This window comes from Tinamus guttatus, unplaced genomic scaffold, assembly GCF_059628265.1.
Source record: "Tinamus guttatus ecotype Peru unplaced genomic scaffold, ASM5962826v1 Tinamus_guttatus_pri_ptg000094l, whole genome shotgun sequence".
Taxonomy (NCBI): domain Eukaryota; kingdom Metazoa; phylum Chordata; class Aves; order Tinamiformes; family Tinamidae; genus Tinamus; species Tinamus guttatus.
In genome coordinates, this window is record NW_028288628.1 from 19,183 (window position 1) to 44,418 (window position 25,236).

General features: G+C 38.1%; 1 protein-coding gene across 1 annotated transcript; it reads right to left on the reverse strand.

Annotated features, from left to right (window-relative positions):
- Positions 1-270: 270 nt before the first annotated feature.
- Positions 271-25,102, reverse strand: DHX29 (DExH-box helicase 29). The gene is made up of 27 exons (XM_088520603.1): positions 24,994-25,102; positions 21,665-21,732; positions 20,692-20,805; positions 20,012-20,141; positions 19,505-19,647; positions 18,656-18,781; positions 18,343-18,469; positions 17,917-18,072; positions 17,167-17,332; positions 15,891-16,014; positions 14,855-15,451; positions 13,973-14,116; positions 13,703-13,879; positions 12,940-13,080; positions 11,749-11,893; positions 11,435-11,555; positions 10,444-10,528; positions 9,385-9,473; positions 8,611-8,739; positions 7,877-7,952; positions 7,028-7,252; positions 6,064-6,200; positions 5,330-5,423; positions 4,232-4,525; positions 3,226-3,357; positions 1,524-1,620; positions 271-788 (listed from the first exon to the last, which is right to left on the reverse strand). The coding sequence occupies exons 1-27, from the start codon at positions 25,100-25,102 to the stop codon at positions 733-735; spliced, it is 4,002 nt and encodes a 1,333-aa protein (XP_088376729.1). The 3' UTR covers positions 271-732.
- Between the last annotated feature and the right edge of the window lie 134 nt (positions 25,103-25,236).

Genomic DNA, 25,236 nt, shown 5'->3' on the forward strand with positions numbered 1-25,236 from the left:
CAGTCCAAACCCCTCTTCTCAAAAACTTCAACTTTTGTGTAATCTCACTCTCTATCCAATGCATGAGGACTTAAGGTCTCACTCTCCATTTGCAGCCAAATCTACAACTGGAGAGTGCAGCAGCTGCATCCTTCCCACGGGAAGAGGGAAGCCTCTAGGTCTTAAGAGTGCACGTGGCACCAGCAAGGAAGAAGCCCCAGGTCCCAGAATTCACCAACGTGGCAGCTCCAACAACACCCTTGAACTATACAGAAGAATATACACAAATCCAAGATACATTGCTTTAATAATGCAAATTCATAGCTCAAGAATTAGTGCTTAGGAAATTGAAGTTTAAAAAAAAAGTTTTTGTCTTCTGTTTGCAGATAACCAATGAAATACTACCCCCCCAGAGATTTGGGCCCCAATCTTGATAATCTGCATCACTAGTAATGGCATAATTACCACATTAAATGGAAACTAGAATGAGACAGTCATTTTTATATTGAAAATACAAAGTGTTTTGTCTGCATTATTAGTATGCTCAAACAAATGGCACAAAGTGTACTGTAAGGGCTAAACATAGTCAATGTTCACCTTTTAAAGATACCCAGAAAGGTAAGTTTTACACAAAACCATGCATTCTTCCCAAGCCATGGGTGGTATCAACGACATCAAGTATTTTCAGTAAAAGCTGGAGTGTGTATTTCCCCTGCCATTACTGCAGCTGTGGTTCGTTACTGATTTTCAGTTTCAATTACCATTCTCTGTTTTTATCAGTTCTTTGATGATGTGTAAAACCTTGTCATCTAGGAAACAAAAACACAAACACCACAGTGAGTGGAAAAGTGAGAGTTTTAAATCTATTGAAAAAACAAAAACCATCCTCAAATGAAGATTACTCTAAAACTTAAAAAAAAAAAAAAAAAAAAGACTGTGGAGCAATGGAGCAATTAAACAAACAATATACCCAAAATATGTGACTGAATATTCTTTATAAGCTTTCTAGTAAGTTGATTGTGTCTATTTAGAAAAGATGAAGAAAATGAGCAGTGCCACAGATGCATTAGCCTGCTGAAACACACATTCTTCCTCCTCATCTACGATATTCTTCAGACCTTCTAGTATTAAGAATACAGATTATGCTTCTGTATCCCTTAGTTTTGGGGGCCAAGCTGCAACCTCCCATCATTACTCTACACTGTGAGACAATTCATGCAACACTTGAACTTCTTAAGCATGGATGAATTTCATCATCTAGCCAGTGTTATTTCTGTTTTAAGAAATGCACCTTACCACTATCATTCACTACCATTAAAGCTGTTACCAGGGACATATTTAAATCATCATTTGTGTTGATCCTCATACATTCTTACAGAATATACACAGGATCAGTAATGATTTTGTAGGCATCCTAAAGAAAATAGAGCTATATCTACAAGTTATACTAACCCTTTTGGGTAAGGATGCAACGTACTAATACTTTCTCAGGTTTGCCACAAGGTCTATAAGGCAAATGTTTATGACAGTAGCCTAAAGTTTACCTTCGAGGGACATTTTAGGATTTTCAAGCTTCTTCTTTAGAACAGATTCAATGAGAACTCTCAGTTGTTTGAAAATTACTGCAATTTTCACAGGAGCCTTTAAGGAACAGAGAAGACAAACATTTGCACTATTCTCAAAGACATTTTGTACTAAAATATAGATTAATACATTAACTCACATATAAAAAGAAGTTCCTGCGCATGTGTATTTTTAAAGCACAGACAGTACACTCATGAAATTACTGAGCTTAAATTGTACCCCCTTATCTTTAGGCAACTTTTCTTTGTAGCATCACAGCCTAAAAGAATAGCAGCTCTGAAAAGTAACTCAAAACACACATAGATCCTAACCAGTCAGCATCTAGGGATATTATTATATATTAGTTAACTGATATCCTACTTAATCAAAAGACTAATGGTATAAAGAAAAAGAGAAAGTACAAACCCATTTGTATAGATACACAAATCTTAGCTTAGATATATACAGATATATATTTTTTAAACCGGGATATTTGGTACTTTTCTTGTCCATTCCTCTGTGGCTTATTAGCTATATTCTGTTTTCCTATTGTACAAGAACTGCATCTCATAGAAATTGATAGGTAGGGCCCTAAAAAATGATAGAAGGCAAATTTGAACGCTTTATTATTTGTATCTGAAAAAAATATCTACAGCTGTGCCCTACCCCTCAGGAAGGTCCATCTGGCCTCTTGAAAAAGCAATTGCAAGCCTTGCCTAGACCTTGCTAGTCATTTGATGTCTGAGGATAGAACCTTCCCCCTCCTTTCCTCCCTCTTCTGGTCTCTGTTTCAGTCATATATTGCCTGTGGTGTTCCTGTTTAGCAGCTAGGTTAAATACCACCGCATAATTGCAAGACATATTACAAGATATAATGTGCCCAACAACTAGACGATCTGTGGTCACACAAAGACCATAAAGAACTCTCCCGCAAACACACAGGAAAGCTGATCTTTAAAACTCTGTATGTACATGGTAACTGGCGAATTCAATTAAATAACTCTTTGCTTGCATCTACATTTGGGTTTTTAATTTTTTATTTTTTTTATTATTATTTTATTTTTGCAGAACGCAGAAAAGAGTTGAAGTGATTGGCATTTTATACCCTTTCTAAAGTGTAACGTAGTGCCCAGAGAAGAAAAAAACCCACCAAGTAGTTTGCAGATTGTCAAAAACAAGTTCTGACATTTTATAGACTCTACACCAGATTTTGGCACATTTTGGCATTTTGACTGCTAACATTTGAGTAATAAGGCAAAAAAAATTAAATAGGTGTTTGCATGCTTGTAAGATGGTAACAGAGAGTAACATAAATTAGTACACTCAGCTGCTTCAGAAACCAGCACTACAAAAACCAAACCAACAAACAACCAACGCAAAACACTTTACACAGTTTAGTTTGAATTTATTCCAATAATAGATTTTTCTGAAGTGGCACCAAGTTCCTTCATGAAGAAAGATGAAACTGATCTGTTACAAGCCACTAAACAAGCCATTACTAAACTACTATTTGAAATGTAACTGGCTAAAATCTCTTTACATGCTTAGTGAGCTTCCCACCATTTCCATTAATTCTCTCCCACCTTCATCCCTAACATATAATGATCTGAAACAAACTTGTACATCGACTGTGTTACAAGGACATCAGTGAAGCCACAGGACGTAACTACCACCCCAACCCACCTGAAAATGGATCCAGCCATCCACAGACAGGAGACGCTCCCGATGTTGGACTTCTATATCTCCACCAAACAGCAAAATGGGAAAGGGGGAAATTAAAGTAGTCTCTCTCAAGTACACCTTAGCATACCTCACCTGCATAGAAACAAACACAAATGTTAGAAAGAGACCCCCTAGTCTGCAGTGCCAAGTTTGAATGTTAATTTTAAAAGCAAGAGCTATACAGTCTTTTTTTTTAATCTCCCCTTTTATTAGCTGCTCCACACAAATCATTGCACAAAGAAGAGCTGGTGGCAAACTTCATGCCTTCTACCAGGTGCAAGATACACAGCACCTAGGAAATTATCTAATTATCAATTATCTATTGCTCCAGTTTAAACAGAATGATTATGCCAGCCCAGTGCTTCGAGCAATAACTGGAGAAGGGTTCAGCATTAGTACTCCTATACACCTATACACTACTTCTGGTTTTGGGGCCTCTCACCAACCTTCAGAGCAAACGGTAAGGGAAAGGAAACAAACATTCTTGCTCTCTCCTGGAAACAAAGTCCCCTGTAGATCTGTCTCTGTACGGGGGGATGTATTTATCTTTACCCTGTATCTTTATATAGAAAAAGCAAGCTATGAGAGGATCTAAATTTCAAAACCTTAAAACCTACTTTAAAAAGGTAGGCAAAATGTTCACTTTAAAATGTTACTAATTACAGAAGTAACTGCATACCACTGAGTAGCACTATATCAAATCATTAGTACTATATAAAAAAATGCCTTTCTTTGTCAAAATTTTATGATGGAACAGGTGGCTCTAAGTTTAATAGACTTGTCAATCTTAGCTTCTAGACAACATTTCTCTTCAGCGATCAAATGACTAATTCTTACAGACTTCAGGGACGCAAGAACTCTCTGTATGTTTTTGCGGGTCAATTTAACACTAGAGGCACAACGCCATGATCAGCTACGTTCCAAATTTTTGCTTAGTTATCTTTTTGACACAGAGATGTAGACTTACCTTCTCCTGGTAAAGAAGCCATCCATATACCTGTAAGTCTCGGTTTACAGAGGAGGGATGCACTTGTGCTTTACCCTGAGCAGTTTCTACCATGCATGCAAGCTTCTCTGTGATATCCACAGACTTGGTGTATAATATTTTTCCTACATTGTCATACAGTCCTGCTGTCAACACTGCTTTGAGAAGAGCTATTTCCTCAAGAGAAGGGGAGTGCGTAGCTCCATTTCCACGCTGAGCTGTTGATGCTGTGAAGCCTGCTGCTCTGACCACCCTTATGAGCTCTTGCTTCACATCCTGAAGAGTAGGAAATTAGTAAATCTCTTAACTAAAGACTATTCTAGTCCATCTAGTACATACTCTACCACAATAGCACCCCATGTCAGATATTCATGCTCTCCAGAGGAAAATCCTCTTAAGAAAACTTGTCCTTTTTACAACTATCTTGGCATATCGGCTGTTTCTGAGCAAAATATGGTATATATGATTAGATATATACTGAACAGGCTGCAAATTCTACATCTCCCAGCTGTAGTTGCACAGAAAAGTCATACAAAAAGCCAAACACCCAAAAAACATAATCAGAAATCAACCATCAAAAATTCCTTCCATATATAATATACCCTCCGAAAAGATAATCTATGGAGCATCTGCTCCTACCAAGGACTCAGTCAAACTGAACTAGGGAAGAACTAATTAGGACACCTTCTCTCCAAAAAAGTTAATTTAAGTAACATTCTGGGTTGTCTTTCAAACTAAGGGTGAAAGACACCTACTTTGGGACATCAAGAACAACACAATCTAACTATGCATTTTAATTGATAAGTTCTGATTCTCTGGTGGAAATAAGGACTACCTTCTCCAATGCAAGTGACTGAAAAGTGTGTGTACCAACTAGGCATGCTTACTAAAGAACTTAAGTGGAGCTAACAAAGCTATCTGGATTGAGAGTTCACCTTTCACTAGTTCCTAACTTTGTGCCCCTTTTTGTCTTATCTAAGTATTATCTATGATAGACCACCATTTTGAAAGGATAGACCATTTATAGAGGGAAGTTTTAATAAATGTGTTTTGATTGCAAAGTATAATTATATGCTTTACCTCTAGAGTTAATAGAGAGGTCCTGTTAAGGAAATTTCTTCTGCAATAAGTCATTTCAGCACGATATCCTCCTTCCTGTCGAGCCTTTTTCCACCTAAGGGGGAAAAAAGGTCTGTCTTATTACAGAAAAAAAAAAATCATATCCAAAGCATAATAACACCAAAGCAGTAATAAGTTAAAACACTGTTCTGCTCAGTATTTTCCATTCAAAACCAGAACTGGTTTTAATGAAGAACACCACTATTGCTCTACTAAAAAGCGTACTTGCAACGAATTTGACAGATGCTAACAAAAATAAAGGTTATTTCTAGAAGTTACCTACACTTTTATCTCGCGAGTTGAAGTGAAAAAACAGTTGTGATTTTTGAGTCTTATAGATATTGTCGTAATGAAACAAGTTATGTGCATCTTAGATTTGTTATATTGGTCTTTATAAAATATAAAACATTCATGTCAGCATAGCACAGATAAGAGAAATATTTTAAGCACCAAGATAAACAAAATAGCACTCTTGGTACTTAACCTTACACACATACAAAGTGAGTCGTGCTTTTTTAAGACGGTATCTTTAAATCTGGTTTATTCTGAAGAAAACAACAACAACAACAACAACAGATACAATTAAATATCTTTTCTTGCATTGCTAAGGACTCTAAGGAACAACATTACTTACAACATGTTAAATTAAAGATTCTATCCTTATTAAATGATCAGGGCAAGAGACTATTATTTACCCAAGATAGGCATTGTAGATTGTTATATGATCTGAAACTGCCACTGCTAGAGACGATTTTGCAAGATCTGCCTCATCTTTTCGACCAATTGGGGTAGTAAATGGGGATTTCTCTGTCATAACAGCAGCCAGTGTTGCCTGCAATTAACAAAGCATACATAATTAAGAAAAGTATACTGAAAGTTCACTTAATTTTTTTTTTCATAAAAATAGCCTTACATTTTCTCTTATAGCAATATTCATGATCCTTGAGACATAATGAAGGATAAAATTAGACTGATTATCTTAAAAACTTACTATGCAAAATTCAAAATTTACAAAATGCTATTGCTTACATACTGCTCCAGTACCCTGAAGTACCTTCCAGCAATTTACTAAATCTCAAAACTCATAAAAAAACAGTTGGACAAATGATACAGAAATACACAATATGATACAGCATCAGGTCAAAAGATAAAGTAATTGCTTTAGATCACAACAAATTAGAGATTGAGAATGAAGCATATTGTTTTTTAGTTTTTATCTGCCAAATTATCTATGCCTTTTCCTGATACGCAGTAATTTAGGAAGAGGTAGAAGAGGTAAAAAATGTACGATATGTCACAGTCTTCACATAAGCTACTATATCAGTTCAATTGCAGTAACTTTCCCAGTCTGCACGTCCTTTGCCCACCCCATAGGCCAGTCTGGATTACCTTGCCCAACCCACATGTAAGAGGGCTCTTTCTACAAAGATCATCCTCCCCAGTATAACAGAATTGGACACCAAAGCCTGACCATTCTCTTGTGAGAGATACCTCCAAGCTTGAGGACAGTTACTCCACTTCAATAATAACCACCTTAAAATTCATGTGTTTTACTTTCTTGCAACATGATGTTATGAAAGGATGATGCAACAGATTAGGGTTGATTGTTTCTATGTTATTTTTCTTTCAAGTAAAAGATGGTAATATGTGTTTACTTACCACAGGATCCAAGCAGCCAAATATAGCACCAAATATAAGCATTTTGCCAATTTTAACATTGACAGGAAGAGCTGCAAGGTGCTGGCCCAGTGGAGTCAGTTTGGGCTCATTTAATTGGCATGCCCCAATCTTCCTTAACAAGTTCATTGCATTACTAATTACTTGCAGTTGCGGTGGGTCTAATGCTTTGGAAAGGAAATCTTCAGGAGAGCCAAGACTGCATTTCTGTGGATTGAATGAATATATATTTCAATATAAAGTCTATTATATGAAAAATCTCCAAAAACAAATACAATAATTTAACAATTTTTACTGTAGCTACAAAGGAAACTTAAAAGCATTGTTTTTGCATCCAATAGCATGTGCCTTTCCCCTCTAAACCAGGTCTCCAGAATGAAGAGGCCTCCCACATTAAGTGAGCATACTTCAATGTTCATAAGGGCTTTAGTATGGCAGGACACTGACCATAGAGTGTGTTACCAGCGGACACATGAGCAGGAACATCCGTGGCAGATATGCTACAATGGAGTTACTTCATAAATAGCCTTGCAATCCCTGAATGATGCAGAAAGGTGAAATACCATCCTGCAATAGCTTGCCTGGATACCCATGTGTATCCTACTCGCTCAGAAATAAGCAGAAAGGAGTCTGAAGAACATTTAATTCCAGAGTTGGAATTGCCATTCTGAGTTGAATTCGAACAGTAAACTACCTCTGGATTTTCCAAGGCACATAGGGACAGGACTCCTCACCGGAGGGAGAGACCCCACTAGCTGCTCTGCATCAGGAAAGACTTGGCATATCTTTTCAGCTACCAAGGTCAGGATAATTCTAAAAATAAAACCATACCATAATATGAAGGCATAACTCTTCCAAAGGCACACGTAGTATTTCTGGAACAGAATATTCCATAAAACTTTCAAACCTGTAACATCAAAAAATGGCAGCATTACAGATGGCCAATCTAAAATTTGAAGTTAGAACCTCAGGTTTCAACTGCTCATTTCTTGCAGCAGAAGCATGTGTTTTGCTGCATAGGTAAAATGCTTGTCCTTCAAGTTAAGATGCGTGTGGTAGTTTGGAAGGCAGAGTTTTAACTGAAAAGAAAGGTTATAGGGTATTTATTTTCAAAACAAACACTAATGATATGTAGCTTTGGAACCAGAAGTATTACATGGGAATGAAATGCATACTTCCCTGATAATTTTAACCTATTTATTTTGAGATAAAGTTACGGTCAGAGTGGCTTCAGTGAAACACAAAAACTCTGTTCCTCAATTTTTAGTACAGCATTACACTGCAGCAACAAAAACTCTAAGCCTGCAGTGATGTATAACTTGGTCTTTTCTCATCCCTAATTTAGAGCTACCACTTCAGAAAAGTATGAACTTGTGCGTTAAGATGAAAACATCCAAGTTCAAGAGGTATCATTTACACATACTATGCCAGGGCATCAGATGTTGTTGAAAACAGATCTTCTACAATGCTACCAACTTCAACAAAATATATACTTTTTTTTTCTCCTCCCACAGAGTGAAAAATAGAATATTTCAGTGATTTATAAAAACTTAAGTTCACAGTACCTCTCTCTTGTGTACATTCGGAAGCAGAATCCATCCCTAACACGCCCAGCTCTTCCTTGCCGCTGCAGAGCACTAGCTTTACTAACAAAAGTCTCCTCCAGGGAACTCATTTGACTGCTTTCATGATACCTTAAAAATTGCACAATAAGTATGTTTTCAGATTTCAGAGTTAAAGATATTTTAGATATTAACTATGCATAGAGGTTATATCTAAGATAAACAAATACTATTTGTTGAAAAAATTATGCTTAGCTTTGAAAAACTAAGGATTCCTTGTGGAAGCTGTACATTGTAAAAACTTTGCAAAATACAAACTGATTTGATGTGCAAAAATTGGAAAGGAAAATAATTACTGTATTAATTCAAGTCCATCTCTACCTACTCAGAATTGTTTATCTTAATATATTTTATAGCACTTCACATATTCAAAATAGACAAAAAACCCTCCTTAAATAGAAATAAGAAATATCTAATTTACTTCCAAATGAGTAGTTACGATACTCCATATATATATATAAATACACATTAATATGCATATACACATATGCACACATATGAGCATTGCATATGAGCATCCCCTTGTTCCTTGCATCATTTGGAAAAAGATTCCTCCCAAACTTGTATCTAAATTATAAGACATTTGAAGAGTTCAGTGCATTTTTTTTGGTCCAGGAATGCAAGTTAATAAAGATACTACAAAAGTTTTGCAGTGCCAACCTCATCATACACACAGTGATCAAGGCATAACTTATGGAAAGAAAGTCAAGCTCTTACCTATTTTCTTTTGTTCTCCCAGTATCAATTACAAAGACAACATCAGGTATAGTAATGCCTGTCTCTGCTATATTGGTTGCCAAAACAATCTGAAATGAAGTAACATAATATAAGAGAATTATGGAATTCTGTCTACTTTTCATCCTTTTAACTGACATTTGGAATAATCTTGGTAAAATCTAATTAAAAAAAAAAAATCAGGAAATGGTTGAGGTTGAAACTCTTTAGTTAATCTCTGTATAGATCATTGAAGTCCAACTTGCCCTGCTGAAGCAGGGTCACCTAGAACAGGACCAGATGACATTGAAATATCTCCAAGGATGGAGATTTCACAACCTTTCTCGGCAGCCTGTTTCAAAGCAAAGTATTACTAAAATATTATCATCTAATGCACTACTATATACTACAATTTATAATATCTACATTGTTTATAATATATACAGTACACACTAATATAAGTACTCAAGTAAGATAAGTATGTAATAATTACATATTATTTATAAAATTTCTAATATTAAATATCATATAAATAAAATTATTTTGGTAAAGTATTTCATAGAAGTATTTTTGTTAATAATCTACAACTGCAATTGTAGAATGGTTTAGTCTTCCCAAAATACTGAGGAATCATAAATTGAGAATTTCACATGTTTTTAGTTTTGTTTTATAATCCATCAAAATCTCTAGTACTTGCCACAACTAGGCAAGTTAACTGAATTGTTTGACAGCAAATAGTATTTCACTTACTAGAAAAAAGGCAGAATTATATAGTCAAAACAGTTTTGATAAAGCAAAGGAACAATCAGGAAAAACTCTTAGAAAACAAAACAGAACATTAGCTTTAATAGTTTGGCTGATTGCTTCCAAGGTTTTCACAATATGCTAACTTCTACCTGTTAGGGAGCATCCAATGAGAATACTTTTCAGTAAAGAAGTTTCAGCAACAACTAGTTGTGTAATTCTGCAGGATTTAATTTTAAAAGCATTCATATTTGCAATCGCCCTCCCACCAATTTTGTCCTCTTTCAATGTTGAACTGCTTTTTTACATGCATCATACCTTTCTAATGCCAAGAGGAGGTATTGTAAATGCAGCTGCTTGATCTTGAGTTGAAAGAACAGAATGCAAAGCTATCAGCCTGTGTCTAGAAAAGGAAATTACACTAATCAGTATGCACAATGATACATTATAAATGAAACTGGAATGATAATGTGAGGATGAAAAACTGAAATGAACATTAGGAAGAGTAAAACTTTGTACAATTAGGTATGAAAGTTATCTTCAATTTATTAAGGTATCAAGAAAGGATAACATTGTTAACACGATTACTTCATGGAGCTCTTAATCCTATTTGGCAATAAGGCAGACAAATTACTACTGCTGTATAACTCTAAGTCAGTTTACATTGATAATATAGCAAAAAAAGGGAAATAGATGCCCATGAAGCCAGGTTCTTTGCATAATGCTTCCAAGATAAGGACTGAAGGATGACCAAAGCTATGTGAGGAACTACAAGCACACACAAGTTTCAGAGTAAGTAAGGAAGTCCTTTACAGAAGGGACAGACAGAGAGACTGGGACATTCCTTCTCTTTCACTTCTAGACCCTGATGCTCAAGTGCATCTATTGAACAATTAGAATTTGACTGCCTATGTTCTTTCTGCATCATGGTGTTGCTAAACTTGTAGTTAGCTGTGACAAGAATTTAAAAGACTCTCCATGACTATTTCGGTGTTTGTTCTCTAGTAGATTACTGTCCTTGTATTACTTTAAAAGTACCCATTTCCATGCATACATCAAACTGGAAAAAACTATGTCCCATGTATAAGAGCTTCTATTTCTCAAGTAAAAAATAACTAGTTGAGTACTTTGTGATTTCATAAGTTTGTTTATGCAAAGACAGTTAGGCCGAAGCACCTGTCATTTTTGCTTATACCATTTTTAGGCAATGCAGGTTTGTGAAACAGTTCAGAGGTATAATGCTCAACAGATTCCCTTTGAAAGGGCAGCTGGTCTTAATCTAACTTTATCCAAAAAAAGTCTCTATTACCTGTCACGCAAGTTAAATCTTCGGTCTGTTGAAATGAGATCATACAGCTGTTGGATATGAGCCAGGCCTGGTAAAAATATCAGCACAGCTCCTTCAACATTTTTGAACTGGGGACTTCTATCTGGAAAGTTAAAGTATAGAAAAGCAGTTATAACAAACCTGTATTTGTAGACAGACTCATCTGAGAACAGGAACTAATTCTGGACACCACAGGAAATTTTTTTAGGATGTTTCATTATAATAAGAATGAAGTGAAACTTCTTTTTCCCCAGTAGAAAGCATCAGCAAATAAGTCCAAAGGTAGCAGACTATACCTAAGTATGCAAGCAACTCCAAAATAAGTTCGAGGTTGATCTTGTAAGGGTTCATATAGAAGATTGCTTGCTGTGTTCGACTGCTGTACTTCTCATAGTAAGGAGCCAAATCCATACCAGACCCCGACTGGATTGGGACATACTCCTGGTGGAAAAAAATAAAAAATAAAATCAAAGCAAAAGCCATATTCTCAAAATTTTATTAGAAATTAAGAAAAGATAAATTCATGTCCTTTAGTAAGGTTTTTTTTTAATTTTCCCAAAAAAAATATTCATGTAACTAACTCCCTAGCAAAACCAGATTCTAGTCCCACAAACCTGTGCAAAAATACCTGTTAGTGAGAATACAACAGACTGCATAGTGCTGCTTGCACACTTTTAAATAATTTAATGAAGACAGTTCACAGTCCATAATACTTCAGCAAGGGTACAGGAAAGCAAAGGGAGAGTGAGCTGAATGCAAACATTTGTCCATAAATATCTCAGAGATACATACTTAGCATAAGGCTTCCAAGTGGTGCCATCGAAAAATTATTTCATTATTAATCAAAACATACAAGAAGTAAGCTTGCCACCACCTCTCCTTCTGCAGCAGAAGCTCAACAGAAAGGACTCTCAAACTGTACCCAAAAGAGCACACGAGCTTCAGCTAAAGCATTGTTGTGATCTACGAGGGAGACACCACTCTAAGCGAGGAGCAGAGCACAGAGTGTATTTTGATTGAGTGCCACAGTGTGTTCACATTGAATTCAGGACTCTTCCAGACACCTGCAGAGGACACGTCAGAGCACTGATAGGTTTCTGCCCAAAGTACAATCCTCTAGAATAGCTCAAGATGCCTACAGCTACATGGCATTCTTATTCTTTTCCCTTCAGAAGTTTTAACCTAAAAGCCTATACTGCTGTCACTGCAAAAATTTCAAAGATCAACTGATTTCTTGTGATCTGAATAGCTGTACATGAATTGATATCTTACTGATGTTGTCAAAACAGCAAAAGCAAGGCAGCTGTGAAGGATTTGAGACACACAAACATAAGTGCAGATTAAGTATTTGGTTTTACCTGTGCAAGTGCCTCTGTTTTGCATTAACTGTTGAAAGAGCATTTCATGTCATACTATTCAATAACATGTGATACAGGCAATTACAAAAAACTAATTCCCCAAATCTTCATCAGAAACGCCTGTTTTACCTGATATTTTGTAGTTCCTCCTCCTTTACCAGTAACATTTATTGTTATTTCTTCCTCCTCTTCCAAGAACTTCTGGCAATATTCCGAGTCTCTCTCCAGAACATATCCGGTTGCCTCAATTACATCTTCGACATGGAAAATCTATATTGAAAGTTCACAAAAAAAGGCATATCAAGGAACATCCAGCAGTTTCTTCGCTCTTTAAAGGTTATGTACAAAACTGAGCAGTGTATTTTCCCTTTTAATTCTGCACTAGTGTATTTCAACTTGTCAATTCTTATGATCTCTGAAAGCCTGAATTCAGAGCTGCTGTGTGTTTTTATTAAGGGATCTCTCTACATGTTCACTACCATAGCTTAACCACAGCATACAATGTGCATGAGAAACACACAAAAGTAATGAGAAAGCTGAAGGGGAAAAAGTTCTTTCATACTTCCTTTTCCTTTACTGGCTAAGTGGAAAAGACAGGAATCAGAACACTGCTGTCATTAGACAGACTGATTTTAAGTGATTTATAGTAAGTATCTCAGGAAGAAAACAAAACAAAACACACACAAACAGTACAACTCTATACTAAAGTCATTCTGTATTTTCAAACCTGAAAAGGATTGCGAGTATCCAAAACACAGATTTAAGATATTTTCTCCTAACTACAGGTATATGGTATAGCCATATTTGCTATAGATAAAAACTAAGATGACACAGTTATATCTACACACACACATAAAAAGCATTTGGTATAATCAAAGGAATATTTACCCACCTCAACAGGGTAGCTTCTCCCTGAGATCCTTAAAATGGGGCAGTGAGAGAAATAGATGGAAAACTTCTCGCTGTCTACAGTAGCGCTCATTAAAATCAGATGCAGATCTGAACGTTTATGCAAGATCTCCCTCAGAATAATTAATAAGAAGTCAGACTGGACACTTCTTTCATGCACCTAGAATTAGAAAAACGTAAGCTACAGTAAGGCATTAATACATGTAAAGTCCCATAAAACAACAGTTTCTGCAGAACAGTAAGAGCTGATAACCTCATCTACAATGACATGAGATATAGTTGAGAGAAGACCATCTTCTTGAAGCTTCCGAAGCAGAACCCCTGTTGTGCAGTAGAGCAGCCGCGTGGCTTCGCCTGTTCTCGATTCCATACGAATTTGATAACCGCACAAGGAATTCTTAAAAAAGTAAAATAAAAAAATGAAATGGTATTAAAAATACAGGATTAACTTAAAATGGCAGGCAAGTAAGATAAATTTCACTTCATTTGTGAATATAAGCATTTTTCTTTAAGGGAAAAATACACTGGAATCTAAAAGCTACAGTTTCCCCAGAATAGTAATGAGCTGATAACTCCAGTGTTCTTTTCAAGGTTTCCTGGCAGTCTGCAAAGAAAAATATTTTTGCAATGGAGGTATGGATTCCCTCAAAGGATTTCATATGAATAGACTACCATGAAACACACAGGATCTTGCTCTTCCTCATATCACAGAATAACTAAGGATGGAATAGATCTCTAGAGGTCATCTACTTCAAATCCCCCCACTCAAAGCAGTCCTGAAACAAGACTGGACTACTAAAGCCTTACAACAGAGCTTTCAGCAACCCTAGTGATAGAGGTTGCAATTTCTCTGGGAAATCTCTTCAAGTGAGATCTGTTCCAGTTCATCCCGCCATGAAATTTCCTTGCATTAGTCACTCTTTGTAAAGTTTTTAGAATTAATGTACAGATTTTCCCAGTGGTCCACAGGTTTTGTTTGAAAACAAAACTCAGCTCATGTTACAAGAAGTCTTTTCCGAGAAAGAAAATACCTAGCTATTCAGTAGATTGAGAATGTTTTCACTTGGATTAAGGATCCAGCTCCCTGTAGGTCTTTTTGCTCGAGACTAGAAATATCAATTAAAAAGCGTCTTACTTTTCCTCCAGGTCCAGACTCACAGCCTAGCTCTTCACAGACCCGGGTTGCCAGACTCACTGCTGAGATTCTCCGGGGTTGTGTGCAAACAATGTTACATTTGCTTGATCCTTCGTCTAGTAACAAGTCTTCTAACAGGAAGTGGGGCACCTGGGTACTTTTTCCACTGCCTGTTTCACCAGCCACAACCACCACTCGATGTTTTTTAAGAGTTTCTACTATCAATTGTCTATGCTTGAACACAGGTAACTCCTGTCTCTCTTTTAGGAGTACCCGGTATTTTGAGGAACTTTGCAGCTTTTTGAACAAAATCCTCGAAGGCTCCAAATCATCTGTGTGTGGGGCCTCAAGGGAGAGACTGCTGAAATCCTCCTCAGAAACCAAGTTTTCCCAAGAATCTTCGGGGTCCTCAGACACTTTGGGTTTGTTTTCAGATTGCAGCTGCTGTTGCTGTTTGAGTTTATTTAATAATTTAGCAATAAAGTTATCACGAGGTTTGTTGGTTTCCATCTTGTTTTCTTCTTCCCTTTTCTTTTCAATGTCACTCCATTCCAGCCAGACATCTCGATAGGTCGGAGGCAGCAACTGATGGACTGACTTTAGGTAGAAAAAGCAGGAAAAGAACCACATAATGGTTAAGGTTGGAAGGGACCTCTAGACATCATCTAGTCTCCTAGATGGTTCACAAAAGGTTCTCTAACATTTCATAAATGACTTTTAGTGGCAATCTGATCAAATGAAATATGGAGGTATTTTTAAGTTTAGAACTATGAAAACAGTAATATCAACATGTACAATATACTTTTTATTCTCAATTCCAACAATGAAAGAACACTTTACTAAAAAGAACTATTTCTTCCCTATAATCTACAACATATATGATTTTTGATAAAGACAAATGAACATGCAGTTAGGGCAAAGCACTTAACTGGAAACATTTGATCAGACCTGCTGTAGAAATGAGCTGTAGACATTACAACAGACAAGTGCAAAGGCAGATATCAGGCTAAGAAAAGTCGTACCAGGGGAATCTCACCTGTCCCTTGGCTAAGTGATAGAGCGCCAGCGTGGCAGCCAGATGCTGTGCTTGCATGCTATCTTCTGTTACAATTGTTGGGCAAACTGCCAGGATATCATCAGATGATTTGGTAACTCTGACCCTTAAAGAGAGATTCACACAGGCATTTACTTTTCTTACCAATATAAACAGCTTTTTTAATTAAAATGTTAGAGTGAAAAGCAAGTAGAGAAACTAAATAAACTGTTACTCAGTAATATTTTGGAAGTAGAAACAGTTGTTAAGCTCTGATTAAACAGCAAAAGATTTCAGCAGCCAGTTTGTGAAAATTCTCTTGTAAATCCACTTTTTAAAGAAAATAGTTAAGTATTTATATACACACACACCACTGATAAAGTTGCTTTGGAACAAGGACTAAGTACTTGCGTTTCTGTAACTAATCAGCACAGTCTAGGTACTAACATGACAGTTAATAAGCTACTCAGCTACAAATACTTGCCTAATAAATGCATGTCAACTGCACCAACAGCGATAAATTTGATACATTGTCAGTTAAACTGTTATTTATTTCTAACATGGGCTAGGAGAAAGGCTTTTAATTTCATCTAGTTCCTTCAAAAAACACTGGGTATTCAATGAATTGTACTACTGAACTGGGAGATGTTTTAGGAGATAATCCATACTGCCAGTTAAAAACTCCAGGAATAAAACTGAAGTAATTTGCAATGCAGAATCCATTATGTTTATACATATTAATATTTCATTTTACTTTCCAAGAGAGAGGGGAAAAAAAAAAAAAAGGGCTAAAAGTTACTTGCACAGCATTGCATTAGTTACAATGCTCAGGGTAGCTATCACGCAAGTGTTTAACTTCTGCTTCTTTTAACTTTAACTTCTGGTACATTTTAAAAAAGTACCCCAAAAGAGTTTTTTGCATTTTATGCTTAAATCTCCATACTTTTATATATTACTTTGACTCAATAGTAGAAGTTAATAATCCAAATTTCTTACGGAATTGATTTTAGAATCTTTCATTCACCAGTACTGAATTAAAAGCTAATAAGTGAATCCTTTCTTTAGCAGATCTTTCAGTAGAACTTTGCCTTTCTAGTGTCCAGACTAAACATTGTTTTTGCAGTTATCCAGAAAGAAATACCTCCCTGTTGAATGAAAAAAGAACTTAAGTTAAACGTGCTACATTTACAGACATGTGGATCTACACTACAAAAGCAGCTGGGCACCTGTATTTTCAAATGAACCATCAACAACCTTACAGTTCATGGGAAATACATACCTACATTTCCAATATCGTCCAACTTGAACTTTTTCAAAAGCAGGATTTGGACTCTTGGGAAAATTTTTCCTGCACCAGTCAATCAAGAATTGTTTTGGCGATTTACCAGTCCAGCTTCGAGCACTGTAATCAAAATCCCTTATATCAAGGGGATCCTTCTTTTTCACTGCAAGAGTAGAATACCAGGCATGTGAATTCTCCCCACAGCTAAATCTTACATCCCTTTGATAGTCAGAAGATTAAGCTTTTTTCAATTGTATTTTACCAGAAAGCAGTATTTTTCCAAGTGTTCTGCAATCTTATACTTTTCTGGAAAAATAGATTTCCATAGTGTATCTAACAGAAAAATAAGTTTTAACATCACATTTTCTCTCTTTGATTTCTCAATGAATTTCAAACAAAAACCTTTAATTACTGTCTGTTTTTTCGCTAGACAAAACAAGCTTCAAGATGTTCCCTGAAAACAGGTAAAAAAAAAATTGGAATAAAATTTACCTTGCAACTACAGAAGAAAAACAAAATCAAGATTCTTTTTAGATATGATAGGGTGGTGGAAGTAACATAGAAGGTGCTTTAAAAAAATACATATTCTTTAAAGCCAGTTTGGTCAGTGAGGTAGCCCAGCTGCCCCTTCCTGCAGTTGGAGAGTAATAACTCAGGACTGTAATGCAATAGGACCAGTGCAACGCAACTTTGCTATTCAGAATTTATGGTACACATTGAGCTAGTACTGAATCACTTCTGCCATACCTTTCTCTTCCTTTGCAGCACCCTCGGGTTTTTCAAGCAAGGCCAGATTCAAATTGGTATCCTGAGGTAAAGGAGTTTTTTTCTTTTCATTTTGTTGTTGGTTTGAAATCTTTATAGCTGGATTAAACACAGGATGTTCTTCAAGTGTTGCCATTTCTGCCAAAGGTAGATATTACAACAAGTTCAGAAAGAAAATTTATTTAAAATTAGAAGAATGACTCTATTAATTCATATTGAGCACCCAAAAACTGAAGTAACAAAATGTCACTTCAGACTTTTGTCCACACAGAATTCACAATAAATTCAGGAACGTGTATAATTCAGAGTGGTGCAAAAGATGTTAAATCAACTCAATCTGATTTAAAGTCTCCTTTGCCTAATAAATATGCAGGCCACAAAAGAAACAGGTCATCTGAATAGGTCTACCTTGCTGAATTCTTCTTATTTTCTCTTGTGCTACCTTCTGGCCTTGTTTATCTTTGTCTTGCTTGGAAAGGCTTGCTTGTTCTTTTGCTTCTGAAAGCTTTGCAGCCAGATGTAAATACCTTTCATTCTGTTCCAAATAGAATGATTAATTACAAATCGAATATTGCATATTTGCTTTTTTAAAATGATCTATATATTTTTGCCCTTTATATCAAGTACACAAAGAAATAACAATTCATTTTTAAATACATAATGGTTAACTTCCTCCCACACCTGGATAGCCACCTTCCTAGTCTCATTGAGACTATCTTACTGGATCAAACTTTTCTTCTTCTGTCTCTTTCACAGACTCATTTTTCTCTTCATCAGTCTGTTGCTCAGCATATTGCAAAATCCACTCCTTCATACTCATTTCTTTCTCTTTCCCCATATTTTTTTCCTAGGAAGGACAAACAAAATTCAAAGCTATTGTAGAAATACTACACCAGTAGCTTTTTCTGTGAATATTTAGGAACTCCTGCTCAAGATAGTATATGCAAAAATTAAGTTGTACAACAGCTCAACAAAATCAATGGAGCAAACTTCTCCAAATAAGTTGGGAGAAAAAATACTTACATATAGATATATGTAAGTATATATTGTGATATAAATGTTTTATATAAAAATGTATTTATATAGCTCTTAATACTACAGAAACTACTGTAAAAAGGAGAAAAACAAAGGAGAGAAACCACAAAAAAAAAACACACCACATCTAAACCATCCTTGCAAGACATCTTCTGTAAAATTCAGAAACCTCAGAAATATCAAAGCACAAAGGCAAACTTACACCTATACAAATCAATAAAAAGGTATCCCCTATAAACAAACAGAATGAACTACTATTTTTTTTCTCTTACTAGCCAAAGCTACCACTGGAGAGGGAAAACAAACAAAGAAAAACCCTAGAAATAGCCTTCTAGATTTCACATGGGAAAAAAAAGGCTCCCTTCAAATGACTATTTCACTGTAATTAAAATAACATAATGTTTTAATCATGTTTTATATACATACCCATAAATTTATACAGAAGTAAAAATCACCAAACAGTAAATGACATGCTAAGTTTGTATTCTTGAAATCTCTACCCTTATCAAATACAACTTAATATTCTTTGAATTACCTTAGTTTCCAGACCATTTTCTTTCTTTTTGTTATCTACTAAGCAAGGTGGAGGCTGGCGTTGTGGCACAGGAGAAGAAAATTTTGCTCTAGGTTTTTGTTGTTGCTCTTCAAACTGCTGGCTAAAACCTTCAGGCAACACATCTTCAAAATAAAGAAGCCAAGTCATAGCATTTGGCACCAAGAATTACTGAAAATGTTTTTAAGAGTGCTGGGGGCAAATTAAGAATATCATGAAACAAATAGTATGCTGAAAAAAAAGTAGGCTTTAACATCTACAGAAGTCAGTATCTGCCTTTTGGACTTTCATAAAACACTTGGTGGCTGAAGGAGAGAACTACATAACCTCATACAGAGTCACAAAAACAGCAGCAAAACCATGGTAAGAAGACCATAATGGTGTTATCGAAACAATACCTAATAACTACAGTGCAGCACTCCCATGCAAAAGTAGCTCCGATTGCTCTCTTATTAAAAGCTGTAGTCACTTCTCTGTCACCATACTTACCATCTGGAAGATTTAAACAAAGCCAGTCAAGTGCAGAGTGAAGATCCCCACCGTACAAAATTGTATTTTTCATTGCTTCCTCTATGTGCTCAGGCTTAAAAGTGAATCTTTGTAAAGCCATATATACATCCTACAAATAAGTGCCCCCCCCAAGAAAAGTCAGCATTTAATCTAACAATCCAAGTTCATAAATTCATATTTCCCACACATCAGACTAAATGATATTAAATGGTTGTAAACAACATAAATCTATATATCAGAAAGCAGAGAAACCTTCTGATATGTGCTTTGCATACATACCCTACAATCAACATGATTACAAACACATATTTATCCATAGACAAATATCCTAGAGTTTTACCAAAAGGTATACGTTCTCATTAGAACAATTAAACTGGAACTTTTCAGATATAATATAGGGACAAAAATATAGGAAGCCTAATATAAAGTATTTAATTTTTGGAAAGTGAAGTTCTATTCCTTTATGCTGTTTGAAAACTCCAGTTTTGGTTGCTGAACACATAAGAGACATTTTGCTAAATAAGGATGCTCATCTATTTCACTGGCAAATCATTAATGTGGTTGTTGGATAGCACGGTACAATGTGCTAAAGTATAAATGACAAGAAAGAAACTATTTACTCTAAATCAACAGTTAGAGGAAATCACTTTGAACTCTACCTGTAGTTTCTTAGTAGTAAGCCTTTTGGAAATCATTCCTTTGTCATCATTTTGTTTTTTATGCTCATTGATTACACCAATAATCCTTTTCTCCAGATTACTGTTAATCATTACCTGTACAAAGAAAATCAGTCAATACAAAGTAAATCATTACAGATTTTAGGACATATATATTCTTTTGCCTAAAGGAATCAGAATCCAGAAGCCTCTGCCATTCAAATCTCTACTCTTCCAGTTTTCTACAGTATTTTCTTACAAAAAGGGTAGATTTAAATTCATACACTTCTACCTGAAATGGAAGAATTTGTTTCTGACTATCAAGAAGGCCTGTATACATCTTCAAGAAATGTAACAAATCAAAGGCAATAAGAGAGCTTTCTGCTGGAAAGAACAAGGTCTCTCCTCTCAGCTTACATGTAGTAGCACACAATAATTTGACCATGAAAATACAACCTATGACATTGTTCCTCCCATTGACTTTTTTTAAAAATACAAAAAGTTCATCTATAATAACTGTACTTTTAACAATGCTAAGATATCAGCCAAACTCCAGTTGCTCTGAAGTTGTGTAAGTAAAGAAATTAGACCCCACGTGCAGGTAATAAATAAAAACAAACAAACAAAAAAGCCTACTGTAGTCATGTTTTGAGAAAGGACAATTCATATGCATAAGAAAAGCCAATCTTTAACAAGAAAAATCTCAATCTTCATAGTCCTACATGTAACAAACAAATATTTACTATTTAAAAATATTAATGCAAATTTCCTCTTGTGCCAAGTATTAGTTTACACTACATTAAGTTAAAACCCAAAACTGAAATCCTACTAAAACTCCCAAACATCTCAAACTCAGGACAGTCAATGTCTAATATGTGAACATACCTGGTAATATAAAATATATAGCTAAAGATGTACTTACTCAGCTAATAGTACTATTAAAAACAAAGCTGTTTTTACCAAGAAGGGTACTTACCTTAAGAACAGATTTATCTAGATTTGTAGCACTGGAATCCATTGAACTAAAACTATAAGTTTTTGGACCTGAAAATTTAAAAATAAAAAATAAAAATCAATTACATAAGCAGAAGAAAGATAACACTCTTTACAGTACCTAAAGCAAACCCAACATAGTGCAGATTAGTGCAGGGAAACATTATACTAATTTCCAGTCAAGAAATGAACACAGATAATAATAAGAAACATGAACAGTACAGAAAGGCCTTTAAACAAGGAATAGTAGAAAAGAGTGTAACTCTTAGCTATAATATAAAATCATGAGTGGTGCAACAACAGGAAACAGGGACTAACAGCTCACTAGAATCATAGAATCATAGAATGCTTAGGGTTGGAAGGGACCCCTAGAAATCATCTAGTTCAACCCCCCTGCACACGCAGGGTCACCTAGAGCACGTGGCACAGGAAGATCTCCAGAGAAGGAGACTCCACAACCTCTCTGGGCAGCCTGTTCCAGTGCTCTGTCACCCTCCCTGTTAAGAAATTTTTCCTTAAGTTCCTGTGGAACTTTTGGTGCTTCAGTTTGTGGCCATTACCTCTAGTTCTGTCAGTGACCACCAGTGAAAAGAGGCCAGCACCATCCTCTGCACTCGTTTCCTTGAGGTACTTATAGACACTGCTCAGGTCCCCTCTCAGCCTTCTCTTCTCCCGGCTGAACAGGCCCAGCTCCCTCAGCCTCTCCTCATAGGCCAGATGTTCCAGGCCCCTGATCATCCTTGTGGCCCTGTGCTGGACTCTCTCCAGCAGCTCCACATCCCTCTTGTACTGTGGAGCCCAGAACTGGACACAATACTCCAGATGTGGCCTCACCAGGGCTGAGTAGAGGGGCAGGATCACCTCCCTCAACCTGCTGGAGACGCTCTTCTTAATGCACCCCAGGACCCCATTGGCCTTCTTGGCCACGAGGGCACACTGCTGCCTCATGGTCAACTTGTCACCCACCATGACACCCAGTTCCCTCTCTGCAGAGCTGCTCTCCAGAAGGTCGGTCCCCAGCCTGTACTGGTGTCTGGGGTTATTCCTCCCCAGGTGCAGAACCTTGCACTTGGCCTTGTTGAATTGCATGAGGTTTTTCACCACCCAGTTGTTCAGTCTGTCCAGGTCCCTCTGGATGGCAGCGCAGCCCTCTGGGGTATCAGCTACTCCTCCCAGTTTGGTATCATCAGCAAACTTGCTGAGGGAGCACTCTGTGCCTTCATCCAGGTCATTGATGAATAAATTGAACAGGACTGGATCAAGGACTGACCCCTGGGGGACCCCGCTAGCTACAGGCTTCCAACTAGACTCTGCACCGCTGATCACCACTCTCTGGGCCCTGCCATCCAGCCAGTTCCTAATCCATCTCACTGTCCACTCATCTATCCCACACTTCCGGAGCTTGCCCAGGAGGATGTTGTGAGGGACGGTGTCAAAAGCCTTGGTGAAGTCGAGATAGACGACATCCACCGCTCTCCCCTCATCTGTCCACCTGGTCATTCCATCATAGAAGGCTATCAGGTTATTCAAGCAAGATTTCCCCTTGGTGAATCCATGCTGACTACTCTTGAGCACCTTCTTGTCCTCCATGTGCTTGGAGACAACGGCCAATATGAGCCGTTCCATCACTTTTCCGGGGACGGAGGTGAGGCTGACTGGCCTGTAGTTGCCTGGGTCCTCCTTCTTGCCTTTTTTGAAGACTGGCGTGACATTGGCCTTCTTCCAGTCTTCCGGCACCTCCCCCGTTCTCCAGGATCTTTCAAAGATGATGGAGAGCGGCTTAGCTATGACATCTGCCAGCTCACGCAGCACTCTGGGGTGCATCCCATCAGGGCCCATGGATTTGTGGGTATCGAGGTTCCTTAGGTGCTCTCTGACCCAATCTTCCTCTACCCAGGGCAAGTCTTCCTCTCCACCCGCTTCTTCTCTTGTCTCTAGGGCCTGGGGCTCTAAAGGGCTGCCCTTGGTAAACACCAAAGCAAAGAAGGCATTGAGCAACTCTGCTTTTTATGTGTTATTTGTAACCAGGGTGCCCATCCCGTCTGCCAGCGGACCCACGTTTTCCCTGAAAACTAGCTCTTTCAATACAGAAACAAGCAGCACCACATGACAGAGGGAGTAGCTGGCAGGTTAAAGAATTAAAAAAGCCTTAAAAAAAAAAGGAAAGAAAATAGAAATCTGTTAACTGGTGAGGTTACTGGAAAGCAAGACCCCATCTCTTCTCCCTGAGGAAGTCTCTATGCCACAAACTGGTGGAGACTGCAGGAAGATCCTACGGAAGTGTTACTGCCCATCCGATCTATTCTTACACACATATCTCTTGTCAAAAAGAGGACACTGGGTTACACAGACCTTTGGTCCGACCTGTTATGGCCATTCCTAAATACCTTAATTCAGTACCTGCTAGTGGAAAGATATTCATTCACAGAAGTACTTATTATCATTATAGTCGTGTGGCTCTCCACAGCACAGCTTGATCTAGACTCAGTATTTTGAGGCATGCATACACCATTTCCTGGCACAGTCCTGGTAAACATAACCCTTTGACAAACTTCACAGCTTTCAGCTGTGAAACAAACTTGACAAGCAGCGAGCCCCAGAGAGCTGCCACGCTGCTGTCCCAGCCGGGCACTTAGCTGGGCTGGCACCTGCACAGACACGTCAGAACACCTTGTTTTTTAAATGAGAAAACTGAATTTCATGGAAAGTTGTCACTTACTATTGGGAGTAATCAGCAGCCATTAACACTTAACAATAATGACTAGTATTTACTGACCTGCTGTGAAACTCAAACTACACAGTATTAGACTACACATCTTTGTTTTTGCCTATAGCACCTTACTATTCTCTGGGGCAGTCAACCTGAGAGTCAAGTAGCCTGGTTTCCTGAAACTCAGTGGGCATGGTGGTGCCAGAGGAGCAGCAGACATGAGAAATACAAGTACCGCACCCCAAACACGGAAAAGTACAGCGTTCTAGGAAACTCGGAGCAGCTGCCGCCCGGGCAGCGAGGTGTTCGCGCCGCTTCTCCTGGAGCGGGTCTGTAGGAACGCCGGGGCGCGTCGGGCTACGTGCGCCAGACGGGGCTGAGCCGTCCCCGCAGCTGCTGTGACCGCCCCCCTTGGCGACAAAGCCGCCGTGGGACCCCCGAAGAGCGCGTTCCTGCGGGAGCGCCAGCGACGGGCCCCGCAGCGGCGCGCGGGCGGGCCACGCCGCAGCCCTCACCTTGCTTCACACGCGCCTCCTTGGAGGCAGGCGGCGGCCGCGGCGCCCCGCGGCTCCCGGCCGCCTCCGCGGCAGCAGCGGCGGCGCCGGCCTCGGCGGCGGCCCGAGCACGAGCGCTGGCGGTGGCCGCGGCGGCCACGGAGGCCGCATGCGCGGCGCCCCCTCCGCCGCGGTGCCGCTTATTGCGGCCGCCCATGGCGCCGGCTGCCCGCTCCGCCGCGTCCCCGCACCGCCCCCGCACATCCGGGCGCGCGAGCGCCGCCTCCCATTGGCTAGCGGGGGCAGGCTCTGCGGCGCTCGGAGTTTCCCATTGGCCAGCGCCTCCACGTT